Source organism: Fonsecaea pedrosoi (genome assembly GCF_000835455.1).
Source record: "Fonsecaea pedrosoi CBS 271.37 unplaced genomic scaffold supercont1.2, whole genome shotgun sequence".
Taxonomy (NCBI): Eukaryota; Fungi; Ascomycota; class Eurotiomycetes; order Chaetothyriales; family Herpotrichiellaceae; genus Fonsecaea; species Fonsecaea pedrosoi.
In genome coordinates this window covers 4622219-4635782 of record NW_013550614.1, presented here as the reverse complement: position 1 = coordinate 4635782, position 13564 = coordinate 4622219, and the positions used below count along the sequence as shown (strand labels likewise).

At 54.5% G+C, this 13564-nt stretch overlaps 6 protein-coding genes across 6 annotated transcripts; 3 read left to right on the top strand and 3 right to left on the bottom strand.

Moving 5' to 3' along the window:
- Window positions 1-352: 352 nt before the first annotated feature.
- Z517_03652 (uncharacterized protein) lies at window positions 353-2344 on the bottom strand (the record flags this gene model as incomplete). The annotated part of the gene is made up of 1 exon (XM_013432756.1): window positions 353-2344. The coding sequence occupies one exon, from the start codon at window positions 2342-2344 to the stop codon at window positions 353-355; it is 1992 nt and encodes a 663-aa protein (XP_013288210.1).
- An 808-nt stretch (window positions 2345-3152) lies between these two features.
- On the bottom strand, window positions 3153-4773 carry Z517_03651 (uncharacterized protein; the record flags this gene model as incomplete). Its single annotated transcript, XM_013432755.1, has 2 exons — window positions 3153-3529; window positions 3597-4773. The coding sequence occupies 2 exons, from the start codon at window positions 4771-4773 to the stop codon at window positions 3153-3155; spliced, it is 1554 nt and encodes a 517-aa protein (XP_013288209.1).
- Window positions 4774-5468: 695 nt separating this feature from the next.
- Window positions 5469-6682, bottom strand: Z517_03650 (uncharacterized protein; the record flags this gene model as incomplete). Its single annotated transcript, XM_013432754.1, has 3 exons — window positions 5469-6051; window positions 6113-6253; window positions 6327-6682. The coding sequence occupies 3 exons, from the start codon at window positions 6680-6682 to the stop codon at window positions 5469-5471; spliced, it is 1080 nt and encodes a 359-aa protein (XP_013288208.1).
- Window positions 6683-7196: 514 nt separating this feature from the next.
- Window positions 7197-9207, top strand: Z517_03649 (uncharacterized protein; the record flags this gene model as incomplete). The annotated part of the gene is made up of 3 exons (XM_013432753.1): window positions 7197-7207; window positions 7398-8160; window positions 8218-9207. The coding sequence occupies 3 exons, from the start codon at window positions 7197-7199 to the stop codon at window positions 9205-9207; spliced, it is 1764 nt and encodes a 587-aa protein (XP_013288207.1).
- Window positions 9208-9673: 466 nt separating this feature from the next.
- Window positions 9674-11889, top strand: Z517_03648 (uncharacterized protein; the record flags this gene model as incomplete). The annotated part of the gene is made up of 6 exons (XM_013432752.1): window positions 9674-9938; window positions 10049-10328; window positions 10385-10542; window positions 10610-10830; window positions 10917-11325; window positions 11450-11889. The coding sequence occupies 6 exons, from the start codon at window positions 9674-9676 to the stop codon at window positions 11887-11889; spliced, it is 1773 nt and encodes a 590-aa protein (XP_013288206.1).
- Window positions 11890-12346: 457 nt separating this feature from the next.
- On the top strand, window positions 12347-12836 carry Z517_03647 (uncharacterized protein; the record flags this gene model as incomplete). Its single annotated transcript, XM_013432751.1, has 2 exons — window positions 12347-12475; window positions 12528-12836. The coding sequence occupies 2 exons, from the start codon at window positions 12347-12349 to the stop codon at window positions 12834-12836; spliced, it is 438 nt and encodes a 145-aa protein (XP_013288205.1).
- Between the last annotated feature and the right edge of the window lie 728 nt (window positions 12837-13564).

The window sequence follows — 13564 nt, the reverse complement described above, 5'->3', positions numbered from 1 at the left end:
CTCATGTCCGGGGGTTGATAGTCGCTCCAGCCAGTTTTGGCAACACGGTCAATATCTGTTGGTCCCCAATTTCATGGAGACCGCACTGAGCAGGGGCTTGAGACGAAATAGCCGCAAGCCTGAGAGTCGTTGCCGAGTGTTCGGCCTGCGATCGGTTGCAGCTCCACGACAAAAGCTTGCGTGCTGGAGGAGTTGGTTGTCTGCTCGGTAATTGAGCCGTAGCCGTCGCCACTGTTAGCCGTCAGCCAACTGCCGCAAACTGCTTTTCCTCATTTGCTGCGGGTTACTGAGATCATCAACTGTCGGTTTGGGTTTGGACAACATACTGGGAGATGTGTCGTCGTGGTCGCTTTCACCAGGCGTTTGGAGTGGCCCCGAAATAGCTAGGCATCAACAAAAACTCGTTCAACACTTCGAACCGCGACAGCCCAAAGTCAATTGAATGGAGGATGTCTTTTTGGGTGTCGTAGCCGCTGGCTTGGGTTTCTGTTGTGTCCTGCAAGACCTCACTATTTGGGTTCTCTGCACCGCAACCTCCAGATTGCAGATTTTGGGAACTCCATGCGGTCGTCAACGAAGCTGTCGTCGAGTTGGCGGCCTCGGTCACGAGGAAGTTAAAGATTTTGATCGCCCAGAAGGCTGGATCCCAGCGTTCCCTGACCGCATTCATCACCATTGTGCAGTTGTCCAAGGCAGCACGGCCCATTTGAGCGTGGACATGGTTCGATTTCCGCACCCTTCTATAAAAGACGATGCTCGCAATAAAGAAGCCCGGGAAAATCTCATGTGGAACGAGGCCGAGCATCGAGTTCGTCATCAGTGTGACGGCTGTGGACGAGATAACCTCCGCCGACGATTGCGGAAGACTGGAAAACGCGCTGTCGACGTCGGCTTCTAGGCTTTCTCGGCCCTCCGGGACGCTCGGCATGTTGAAGTAAATGAAGATGACGTGGTGATGGAAAATGATGCGTAGGCTTGTTGCAAAGATTCTGTTCGAGTCGGTGATGGGAAACTCCCAGTCGACTTCCGGAGGGAGTCTTGCTTTCCACTCGTTGCACATGTCCTGCAGATCTTGCAGCGTGGTCAAGTTTTCGCTGGGACCGAAGCGTAGCTCGATGATCTTGCGCAGGACAAGCGACAATTTTGCTAGCTGTATCTGATACTTGCAATGGATGAGGCTCTCCGTTCCCGTGGCCAAGAAGTCGGACTCGTGGTCGAAGTCGGCCATGTTGAGCATGTCAGTGTTACACTGAGACATGTTGATCCGGAAAGGTCGACCCAGCAGCGCAGCGCAGTAAGCATCTCGCACCGCCAACGTCCACCACAATCTTCGGAGCAAGCCTTTAGCCTGGGGCACCATACTCGTTGAGGAGTCACTCCGATGTATACCAAGCGACTCGGCGATCGTAACTCCAAAGCCTATCCACGAACACGGGTTCCAATAGCTCTTCATCTGGGGCCCCCAAAATGAGAGCATAAGGACTGCTTGAAGGAGCACGACTTTATTAGTCTCGTAGCCCAAGTCGAAAAGCATCTTGGCCTTGTTATAAAAGGATCGGCGAGCATCCACTCTGTTCTCAAATGCAGCCCTGTGTAGACTACTGGTGTCGCAGAATGTGGCCCCTATGAAGCACATTGCATGAAAGAGGATCCAAGGCAGACTTTGCTGCCGGTAAGATTTCACAAAGCTCGACTTGTCCACAATGGAATAGAGAGGGATGAAGCGGTCGAGAAATGCGGCGAGAAGCATGTCCGACACCTCAGGCCTGGGCGTGTCAAATGCGCCTCTCGACTTGAGGAAGCCCGTCTCCTGATGCGACATGTGAGGTGGATGGCGATCGCTGCGCTGAATCACAGGATCCTCATGGAGATGGGAGCCCGCGTTATATGTAGTTGGTCGCTGTGACCCCTGAAGTTCGGACAGAGCGAAGGTCAGAGGCGAATTTTCATTGAAGAAGACAATTCCCAGCTTTGAAACTGTACTGTCCGGAGACGAATTCTGCTTGTTGAGAAAGGCTTCAAACATGGATGCAAGAGAACTCTGGTCAGCATTCGGCACGCTCATGTTGGAGCCGGGAGCGTCAGTACGGCCAGCCACCTGGGTGGATTCCCATTGAGCCGCATGACTCTTTGTCTTCTCCGACGTTGGGCGCGAGATATTCGGGGTTTGTGCTTGTCCATCGCCAGAACTTGAGCGTTGCATTTCCGTTTGACTATCCGCCGGCACTGGGGTTGCCGCCCGGGGCTGGATGGCAGCCAGGCCTGGGGAGGACGATGCTGGCCGTAAAAGTGTCGCCTGGTCGCGCACCTTTCTTCTCTCATATGTGCCTCGTCGAGAGGGCATAATCACACACTCCGGGGCGGTGTCGAGGCGGCAGCGGCTGCACGGGAGTCCTGTCTCGATTACGTCGCACTTTACCTTGCGCTGGTTGCAGCGCTGGCATGCTCGCGGCGCTCGCGAGCGCGCTCTCTGGCCGGTTTGCATATTGCGTGGCATTTACCAGCGACACGGCGTTGGGAAGTCAAGTCGATGCAAAGAGGGCACCAGGGCATCTCGCGTCCCGACCTGGACGTCTGGGGAAGAGACTGAAATTGGGAGGTCGATGGAGGAAGCGAGCGAGAGAATCTGAGACACGGCACTCGGCTGGCGGTACGAGGCCTCTATAGCGGACCCCTGCGGTTACGGACGATGAATCCCGACCCATCACGCGGCCCCGCGGGCAGGCTTAATTCGAGCCCTGGAGCCAGGAGGGAGTGGGAGTGGTGTAGGGCTTCAAACTGATTGAATTGGGCACTACGCTCCGGTGTTCGCGAATGCTTGCACAGCTTGACCAGCCCTCCACGAGCCGGTTCCACACCCGCAAAAGGGCAAGCGAGACATGTTCTCTGGGGCTCTCTTTCTAGGTCGTCTCTGCTCAATTGCTGTCTTTCTTGCCCATGTACTGAAGGAGCAATACTTGGCGCCAGGTCGGAGCCAAAAATCCCCCCCCCCCCCCCCCAACCCCCTGGGGGCCGGCAAAGATGCTACATTTCGCGCACAGACAACTCATGACATCGGATGCTATCTACCGCCCTCTGTCCGGATCGTCATCCTCAAAGACTAATTGCTATCTCCTGAAGGAGAAGCTTGTCTCCCGGTTTGGTCCGTCTGATTAATAAGTGTATCTGAATGATGCCAACCCTTCGATCGGCTTTCCGCCAGCTTCTACTCTCCTATTTGCCCGATAGAACTTGATGTTAAGCAGGGCGCATACCAGTATCATAAGGGAATTAGCGACGAGGGTTGCGATGATCCCTGGGTGGTAAGTCGGGGCGTCCTCTGTTCGGAAGACAGTCCCGCCAACGATGCCGCCGATGCCCCCGGCCCCAACGGCCATGGCCGAGGTTAGGGCACGCTTCCACTGTCCCCGGACGTTGTTGGCTTGCCAGGCAAGCGCTGCAGGAATATTTGCTGATCCAGCCGCTGTGACGAGGAAGGCACCCACTAAGCGACTTGCCACCGCGTGTGTGTAGCCGAGGAGACCGAGTCCTGGATACGGAGGTCAGCACAAGTTCGGTGATGCAATCGCTGGGGGCGTTGGCAGAAGAAAACTCACCGAGAATGGAACTGCAGCAATTGAATACAATAAAGGGTGAACGCAGGCGGACCTTGTCAGAGAGCCACCCAAGGCTCAGCATCCAGATGCAGCCGAGGACATAAGGGGGAGCCGTCAAGCATTGAGACGCAGCAATCCCGAAGCCCAGGCCCTCGCGCAGGATGATGGGCAAGAAATAGACGACGGCATAGTTAGTGACGGTAGTCAGGCCGAAAACGGCCGCGTGTCCCCAGACCTTGAGGTCAGCGGCGCCTCGAAGGTACTTGCGCACCGTGAAATCCTCAGCTTCTGTGTCAGCTCTATCGTCTTGGATTCTCGATATGGCGTGCTCGGTCTCTCGTTCGGAGAGGAAGGGGACCTTCCATCTCTTGGGCTCAAGCTCTTTCTCGGGAAATTCCACGATTAGAAAGAAGCAGACGATGCCGACCACCAGCGTAAAGATACCGAACATGATGAAGATCCATCGCCAACCAGCGATGCCCGACTCAAAGCCGCTCGGGGCGTCTGGGTTCTCTTTCGTAGGGCCGTAGCGGTGGCCCCACCACTCCGGGCCACTTCCCAGGCCGCCCATTTGGGACACACCATAAGCCAGGATTCCCGTAAAGGCTGAGGCGACGGTGCCGATAAGGTAGAACAGTGCCATTCGTTGCTGCAATTCGAACCGGGTATACCAACTCGAAAGCATGTACGCAGCGCAGGGAAACATGCCCGCTTCGAAGGCGCCCAATATGAGACGGAGGGGGATCATGTCGTACCAATCCTTGACCAAGCCGAGAGAGATTTCGGTGGCCGCCCAGAAGAATACAATTGTCGTGAAGAATACTCGTGCTCCGACCTTGCGGATCACCACCACGGCGACGGGTTGGAAGCAGACATAGGTGATGAACATGAACAAAACGACGATGGAATACCTGCTGCCGGTGAGGTCCAGATCAACGGACATGCCGGCAATGTTCGCGTTCCCGAGATTGTTTCTGTCAATCTGAGCGATGAGGTATAACGATCCAAGCACGCACGTCACGCGCAAGTCGATTCGGCGCAGGAGTCTCTTCTCCTCTGCTGGGGAGAAGGTGGCGGCATCATGCGACTTGAACCCCTTCTCCTCCTTGTCGTGCCCAGGTTCGTTGTCGAAGTGTTCCACGGCGTCCTTAGACTTCTGTTGCTCTGTTGACCCCATGGTCGGTTCTGAGTCTCGTCGAGAAGAGAGATATACGAGATCGATCTGGCAGGTGGTGGAGGAAAGACGCAATGGCCAAAGCAACTGAAGACGCGCCGATTTTGTGAGAAAGGACGGGGATCTTGCGGGGAGGTCGTGCTTTAGTATATACCCCGACACATGGCCGTATATCAGTTGGACCAACCGAGCCCAGTAAAGAAATTGCCGTCCCGCAGTATATCTGGGGAAACGTGGAGGAGTCGACCGGCGGCGCTTGGCGTGGTCGCCGCCTGGAAAATACTGCAGACCGGCTGTTGCTCGGCTCTTCCCAAAGGCCAGGGGCCGTTTCTACCGAGTCCAGAGTACGGGGACCGGCTTTATGATGGCTATATAGTCTCCACACCTATCTGAGCGCCGGAAGAAGCGCGTCCAGGCCTGCCGACATTAGACAAACCATACTCGTATCCGCATCGAGCGAGATTGATGACAACTACATTTCCATCTCAGCCTCAGGCCTCCGTTATCGAAGCAACCTGGAGTGCTCTGAAACTTGCTGTCACGAAAGCTTATGGGCGTCGCAGAAGCGTGGGAGCGATGGAAGACTCTCGTTTAGAGTACGTGCACAAAGAAGGAAGGGAATAGAACCACCCCATGACACAAGGTAGCTTAAGAGATGTTTCTTCTACCTAGACGGGAGGTCGCTCGAGATGCAATTCCTACGCTCGACGAAATACATCGGCAGCATCTCGAAAATCTTCAAGGAAGCACCACAAGGTCTTCCGTCGCCAGCCGTGTTCCTTCCACTGGTTTGCAGACAAGGGGAACAGATCCACGGTACCAATCAGGCTAGGGTCATGCGCATAAATAAACCAGATATTCTCGCTTGCATCCGCGTCCTGAGCCTTGACGATGGTTCTTGTGGCCTCTTCGAGGTCTAAACCAAATCCAGGCTCGAAGAAGGGCTTCTCTCGCGACCCGGTTCGTTCAACCAGCAACTTTTCGAACGCCGCACCGGGACAAGTGCCGCGCGTGAACGACGGGAGTGCAATCTCGGACGGGATGTGCAAGTATTTCGAAGGCCTCATCTCACCGCTGTGATGGCAAAGATCCCCGCCCATAAAGATAAATGTGTCCGGGTTGGCCGTTGTTCTCGCGAGCCCACTCAAATGCCCTATCGCATGTCCAGGAGTATCGACCAGAAAGAAGGATCCGTCTCCAAAATAGTCGAATGCTTGGAAAGGTCCTACCTGGCTGACGGCAGGCGACTTGTCGAAAGCTATCTCAACCACGTTGCGGCCGCTTTGACACCACCTCGATGTTAGTAGTCTAACTCCGGTTCGAGCCAGAGGCGTGCACTCACCGGAAGTCGCTTTCTCTGACTGGGGAGTCCGCCTTTGCGGGAAAACCTGGCAGGAATGCCTCCTTGAACCCAGGGCCGACGATCAAGTCAGTGGATGGTGGAAACCTCGAGGGGTCTCCCAGGTGATCCCAGTGCCAGTGACTAAGAGTCTGTGTCACTTTACATTCTACCCTGACACCCGGGGTGCGGGAGCGAAGCTGTGTTTGAGGCTCACCTCCAAATGATGCCATTTATCTGGCTTGACGCCACTTGGCCTTCTTCAAGAACATCGATGACTTCCTTATCGACCTGGATGTCCCACCCGCGAGCAGCCAGAGGCTCTACGACCCTGGGAGAAAGAACGCGCCAATCCTTTGGAACCCCGAGATCAAACAGCAACTTCTTCCCGGAGCAGTGCTCAATCAGAAAGGACCACGAAGGCAACGTGGGCATGTATTGCATGCCATCCATGGGCGGCTTCATCAGAAATTCGATGGGCAAATTGCGGATCCTGGTCGTCGAGTCAACGATGCGGACCTGCACGGTGTTTGTGCCGGCAGGCACTGGAAAGTGCGGGCTGGGGTGCGACATGGTGTTGGAAATGAATCGGGGCCCCTTGATGATGTCGGGAGGCTAAGGAATCAAGAAGGGTGGTCAAGTTGTCTGTCTTGTGCGAACATCCCTCTAGATTCGAGAGTCCAGAGTCCGGGGACTGCGCGCTTGGTCTCAAATAGCGAAATACTATAGCGGATTTGCCGACTGCCGGTGCACACAAGACCTTGGCCTGGTGTCCCAGATCTCTGGATAACGGGGGCCAACCGGGTCCCTCCCCGAAATAGGCAAATACTCCAGAGCGCCAGGGTCAGCTCCCGCACCTTGGCAAGGCTCCCTAGCCGAGGACCCCACCCTTGGTGTCCTCCACACTTTGTATATAACCGAGCTGCCTGCCGCAGCCGCACTCAAGAGAACCGACGGTTCGAAAATCTCGCTTCCTGGCTTCCTTGCTTCCCTTGCCGGATGTCTCCTCCTTCCACACCAACGATGCCTCCAGAAGACACTGTCCGAATGACTCGTCGGCGTGCAGGCGTTGTTTGCGTCCAGTGCCATGCACGGAAGGTAATCCTGGGGCGTGCTCTGTTTGTTTTGGCGGGAATATTGGTGCTAACCCGTCCTCTCTGGCAGGTGAAATGTGATCTTCAACTTTGTTCAGACAGTCAGTGCAGCAACTGCCGAAAGGGGAATCTGCTGTGCAAGTGCGCATCTGCCGTCTTTGCCGTGTTCCCTGGCTAACGTCCTGAGTCTAAAGACGGCGCGAACGATCACGAAAGCTCTCAACGCAGGTGGCGCCTGTGGCGACCCCATTCACGAGCCCTGCCCTTTCCCACCATCACACGGAGAACTACAGTCTGTCGGGAGGGGACGCTGAGCGACTCCATGATCCCGGCGTGCAAGGCACAGCAGACGCAGCAGACGCAGAAGATAGATCCCGACCCGTGACCGGAACCCGGCCTTTGGGTTATCTTGGGGAGCATTCACTGTTGTCAAATACTTGCGTGTCTGAACCTCCGGACTCTTGGCCCGCCGAGGCCGCCGTGATCTCTGAAACGGTGTTGCGAGTCACTCAAGCTACAGTGCTCCCGCCGACTCCGCTCATGAATGCCCTTTCGGAAGTTTACTTTTCGCATCTGTTCCCCTTCCTGCCGTTAGTGGATCGCCGTGATCTCACAAGTGAACCTCAATCAGTTCTACTCCAGCAGTGCCTGTGCCTGGTTGGAAGTCATTTCCGACGTGCGCCCAAATCCGCCCCCCCGGCGGATCAGTTTTACTGGAAGGTCAAAACCCTACTTGCGATGGACTATGAGGCCGATCGATATTTGACCGTGTTGAAGTCAGTCTGCCTCCTGGCCTGCAGAAGCCCGGAGACACCAACCAAGTTGAGCCTGAATTCGCCCTGGCACTGGGGGGGCGTTGCAATACGGTATGCGTTGAACATGGGCTTGCACAGAGAAGCCACGTACAAAAGCCTACCCGAACCCGGCATGTGTCGACGGATCTGGTGGCATCTGGCTGTAGGCTTGCATCACCCACGTCGTCTCCGAAAGGCTCAACACTGACATTTGGGACAGAATCAAGACACACTACAGTCGTTGTGTTACGGAAGGCCGTCTTCGCTTCGAATGCAAGAGGTCGATGTCAACTTGCCGACGCTCCACGACTTTGCGGAAGCTGACCCAGATAACGAACTATTTCTTCAGAGGACCAAACTCTGCAAGATCCTGGGAAGTGTTTCAGAAGCGCAGTATGGACGACAGCAGAGGCCGGTTATGGAACAGATCATCCATATCGGAGAATCTCTCAGAGACTGGATTGAGAGTCTTCGCCCAGATCTCCGCCTCTACGACCCAATGGAGCGGAGAGCTTATCGGCCGTTTGTCTATCAGCTTCACATTATGTACTTCACCGGGGTCATCCTCTTCTACCGTCTGGTAGAGAACTGTCTGGAATCCCTTAGGGCGTCGGTCGTTGCAGCTTCAGCCATCGCTACATTGTTTGAGGAGATTTACTATCGAGGGGATATAATTTCGCTTCTGCCAATCAACAACTGGTACTGCATGGTGGCGAGCGTCCCTCTGGTTCACGCCCTCGTCAAGTTCCCTGACACCAACGCAAGGCACAGGGAGGACCTTGCCAAAGTTCGGCTCGCTCTCCAGGACATGAGGGCGAACAATCCGAGCAGCGCCCTGATCCTCGCCAATGTTGATCGTGTGCAGCGGTCAGTACTGGGAGATGGTGGCAACGGTGGCGTTGTGCAGTCGCACCTCCCAGGAGATGCATCCGCGGGCCGTCCAGCTTTCGGAGACAATATGTTTTGCGCTGGTCTCTGCCACCGTGTCGACAAGCTCAGGTTATTCCCGTTTCCCGCGTCGTTGTGTCCCAGCATGGATCTTCTGTGCGTGAACTCTGCCCAGCCGCACAATCCCGTCGCAACCCCTCCAATGCAACTCTTGGAGGCCGAGTCGGATATGATGTTCAATTTCGATCTTTGCGACGTCCAGCTGGACCCGCTCTGGACAGATTTCGAGAGACCTGTCGAGCCATACAGTTCTCAGATGTAGTCAATACACCATTGGCAACCAGCAGACCCAAGTTTCGTTTCCCATCATTGGATGCCGGGTTGCACTACTCAAACCATGTGCTGTCCAATAGAAACAGCGCCTGCAGAGTGCCTCACACAGATTTTATTCATGCGATCTTTGGGCTGTGCACGCTCAACCTCGGTTTGATGGAATCACGGCTGGAGTGACCAAGTGTGGCAAATCACCTGTACCGCGCTGGGTTCGTTCCTCATGGTAGGGCTTCCTTGGTCTTCGGTAACTCAGCTGCTTGCCGAGCCAAATTTGCCGAAGACTGGCTTTGCCGACGCCTCGTCAGGTGAGGTGAGGAGACGGCGGGTGCCAGGGCAGGTGGATGGACATCAGGATATCTCACTACCATGGTGAAAGCCATGCCTTATTCTCCCAAAGTAGATATAATCTTTCCGCATTTTCTCTCCCCGAGGAAATTGCAGCTGGCTACCAGTCGATGATACATCGCACTCGTGACAACATGGCACCGTCCGCTCTTGCAGAAACGCCCACCCTCAATGGGACTGACCATGGTGAAGAATACCGCATCCTTGAACAGCCCCTGGGAACTACCCGGAGACTCAGGATCATCACCATCGGTGCGGGCATCAGTGGGATCAACATGATCCGGACTCTGCGGAAAACAATGACGGACTATGAACATGTGGTGTATGAGAAGAACCCCGAGGTTGGAGGAACTTGGTATGAGAACCGTTATCCAGGTAGGCATACTTTCTTTCCCTTTGCCAGCGAGCAAGGTCACTTGGAGACCCCTCCATTGATACCGCTCCTATACAGCAACGGGCTAATCTGGTCGGATTTTGTCTTTTAGGTTGTCAGTGTGATCACCCTTCGCACAACTACCAATTTACCTGGAAACCCAACCCTCGTTGGACCCAGTTCTCGGCCAACGCCGAGGAAATCAAGGATTACGCGATCCGCTGCTGTGACGACGAAGATATGCGCCCGGAGATCAAATTGTCGCACAAGATCATCAACGCAAAGTGGTGCGAAGACCTTGGAGAATGGGAGTTGAAGATTGAAAACCTCGTCTCTCGTGAGATTGTCGATGATCGATGCCATTTCCTCCTCAACGCAACCGGGATCCTGAAGTTGGAACCCCCTTACCCCCTTCCGGGCAGGACACAGGCCGCTGACAGACGCACAGCAACTGGAAATGGCCCAATCTTCCCGGCCTATTTGACTTCCAAGGCGACCTGGTTCACAGCGCAGCGTGGCCCGAATCTTTCGACTATCGCAACAAAAAGGTTGCCGTCATTGGAAATGGCTCTTCGGGAGTGCAAATTGTTCCGTCGATTCAACCGCGTGAGTGTCTCCAAAAGCCACCTTGCAAGGTTGCTGGCCGGTCAACTGACACCGTCCCCCAATGCAGACGTCAAAGAGCTTGTGCACTTGATTCGTTCCCCCACCTGGATCGCTCCACCGCAGACTGAGAGAATGCTAAAAGGCGCCAGTGCCGAGATCCTTCAGTCCGCTCTGATGGATGGGGACAAGTTCCGTCCCGAGCAAATCGCCAGATTCGAAAACGATGCGGAATATTACAGAGCATTCATCAAAGCCACGGAAGAGCAAGTCAATGCACGGTTTGCCACGGTGCGTACGCGAACTGTACATTTGCGGGGCCGGGGAGGGTCAATGGCCGGCGTTTGCAAGTCGTAGCTGACCAAGAGCCCTCTTAGATGGTGAACAATGACGGCCTAGCCGATGTCTTGCAAAAGAACCTAATTGCACACATGACGAAGACGCTCAAGAATGATCCGGAACTAATCAAGGCCATCATTCCCACCACGTTCCCCGCCGGCTGTCGCAGGCTGACCCCTGGGCCCGGCTATCTCGAGGCCCTGACGGAGGATAATGTCCGGGTCGTCACGCAGCAAATCGCTCGCGTTCTTCCGAATGGGATCGAGCTTCAGTCCGGCGAGGTGATTGAGCTCGATGCCATCGTCTGTGCCACCGGCTTCGATGTCTCATTCTGCCCACGTTTCCCAATCATCGGCAGGAACGGTCTGAACCTTCAGGACATGTGGACAAAAAGCCTCCCCGGAGCATACATGTCATGCGCTGTGGCTGAGATGCCTAATTATTTTGGTACGTCGTCCCCCTCAGAGGTTTCTTTGTGAGACCACTGTCCATTATTAATTTTTTTTTCCCCTGTTGTATGCGAGACCCTCCGCGCTTGTCAGACTGACTGACTGGGCACCGATCAACACAGTATTCATGGGACCAAACGCTCCAATCGGGCATGGGAGCGTCCTCACCATCGCCGAGCAAGTTTCTCGTTACGTTGTCCGGATGATGAAGAAGGCGCAAATTGAGGGAATCAAGTCCGTTTGCGTCCGGACGGACGCGGTCCGGGACTTTACTCAACATTGTCGAGTGTTTCTTCCCAGGACGGTCTGGGCAGGCCCGTGTCGGTCGTGGTACAAAAACGGGACAGCAGAAGGGCCCATCACAGCGCTTCACCCGGGAAGCAGAATTCACTGGTTTCACATGATGGAGATCTTCCGGCCTGAGGACTACGAATATGTTTATTTCTCCAGTAACCGTTTCGCGTTTCTGGGCAATGGATTCTCCGTGAGAGAGAAGTGCAGTAACCCGACATGGTATCTGGATCGGCCCAATGACTTCTCCGATGTCTTCTTCTCTCCCTGAGTGAAGCCTAAAGGGATCCCTTGGGGGGGCGGGGTTCCCGAATGTAGCTATTAGATCTTAATAGATGCCTTGGATATGGATGGGGCGAGATCTTGTTACGTTGGCTCCTAGTAGATAGAACGGATGAATGCCGAAGCACGGCATCACCCAAACCAACAATCCATGATTCCTGGTAAACATGCATGCTATCCGGTAGTTACGAACCAAGAATCGGATCCCGGCCCTTCTGCCTGAGTGCCGAAAGTCGCCGGTGTGCGGGCTGACTTTGTTCGCCCAAGATGACAATACATAAAGCGTCCATTTTCGTCCCATTCCGCCAGAACTACTGACCTTTCTTTAAATTTATTGTCAACTCCTTTCTTTTGCTAGTGCTCGAAGAATTCTGTAAACGCAACGTGCACATCCCACGAAGCCCTTTCCTTTCTGCCTCTCCCTCTCGGCCCCTTTATTCCACATCATGGCTTCCGAACCTGATACAAAACTGGCCGTCGGTGCCAAAATGAGGAACGAGTTCTTTGGTAGCAAGCATCTCGAAGAACTGCGACGCGATGCAGTGAGTGGCCAGCCTTACTCCCCTTTCGTGTGGGTGAGTGTTTATGCGAACCAGTTCTCCGGGTTAACCACTCGCATTGCTGTAGAAGGATGATATATTCACCAAGACGGCGTCCGAGTTCATCTCCGAAGTCTGTTTCTCCAGCTATTCCAGGCCTGGCCTCAAATTCCGAGAGCGGTCCCTGATGAACATCGCTATGCTCGTCGCTTTGAATCGCGCGCCAGAGTTGAAGATCCATCTCCGAGCAGCACTGCACAATGGCATCAGTGAAGAGGAACTCTGTGAGGCCTGCCGGCACACGATGGTCTATTGTGGTGTTCCCGCGGGTAGAGACGCCTTGAAGGCGGCGAGTGAAGTGGTTACGGCATTGAAGGACTCGGGAGAGCTGCCCTGATCCGCCACCCCGACGCCGACGCCGACGCCGACTCCAGCATCGGACCGCATCTCAGCAGTGCTTCTTGTCGGGGAAAGCAACAATCAGCTTCAGATCAAGAAACTTGGGAAATGTTAGTGGACGTGCGGGCTCGAGTCAATGAACTGAGCTTTTGCTGGAGATAGCATTTGAATTACTCTGTCCGTCCTCCTCACTGGGGTGGTTTGCATTCGCTGATCCCTCCATCTTTACCAACGTACAACTCAACCAAAACAGCTTGAATGCTATTCAAATAGCATTTAATAGAGATCTCGTTATCCAACAAGCCGTCGACAATATCGTATAACAGCGATATCCTTCTAGTCGCGCTGCTGCCGCCGTATATAACGGCAGTCACGCTCCCCTCGCTCGCCGCGTTAAAGGTAGACTTTCAAAGACAATTACGCACGAATCACAACCGCTTCTATTGAACGACTTAAGAGGAAATACTAAAGAAACAGATCATTAATTTAGAGGTTTGAGGATATCCGTCTACCTTTCGTTCTATACGAGAGCTTACCGTCGCCGGTAGCAAGCTCTCTGGCGGCCCGGAAACCATCGGATAAAACTAGGAACAGAGAGAGATTCAGGCCCTGTTGGCTGCGTACACTAACCGGTTTTCCGTGAACGACGCTGTGTAGTCCATTATATAGCAGGTTATTAGACGAAGGAGGGAAGAGAGGCGTGGTGTCAACGTCAACTCCCCAGCC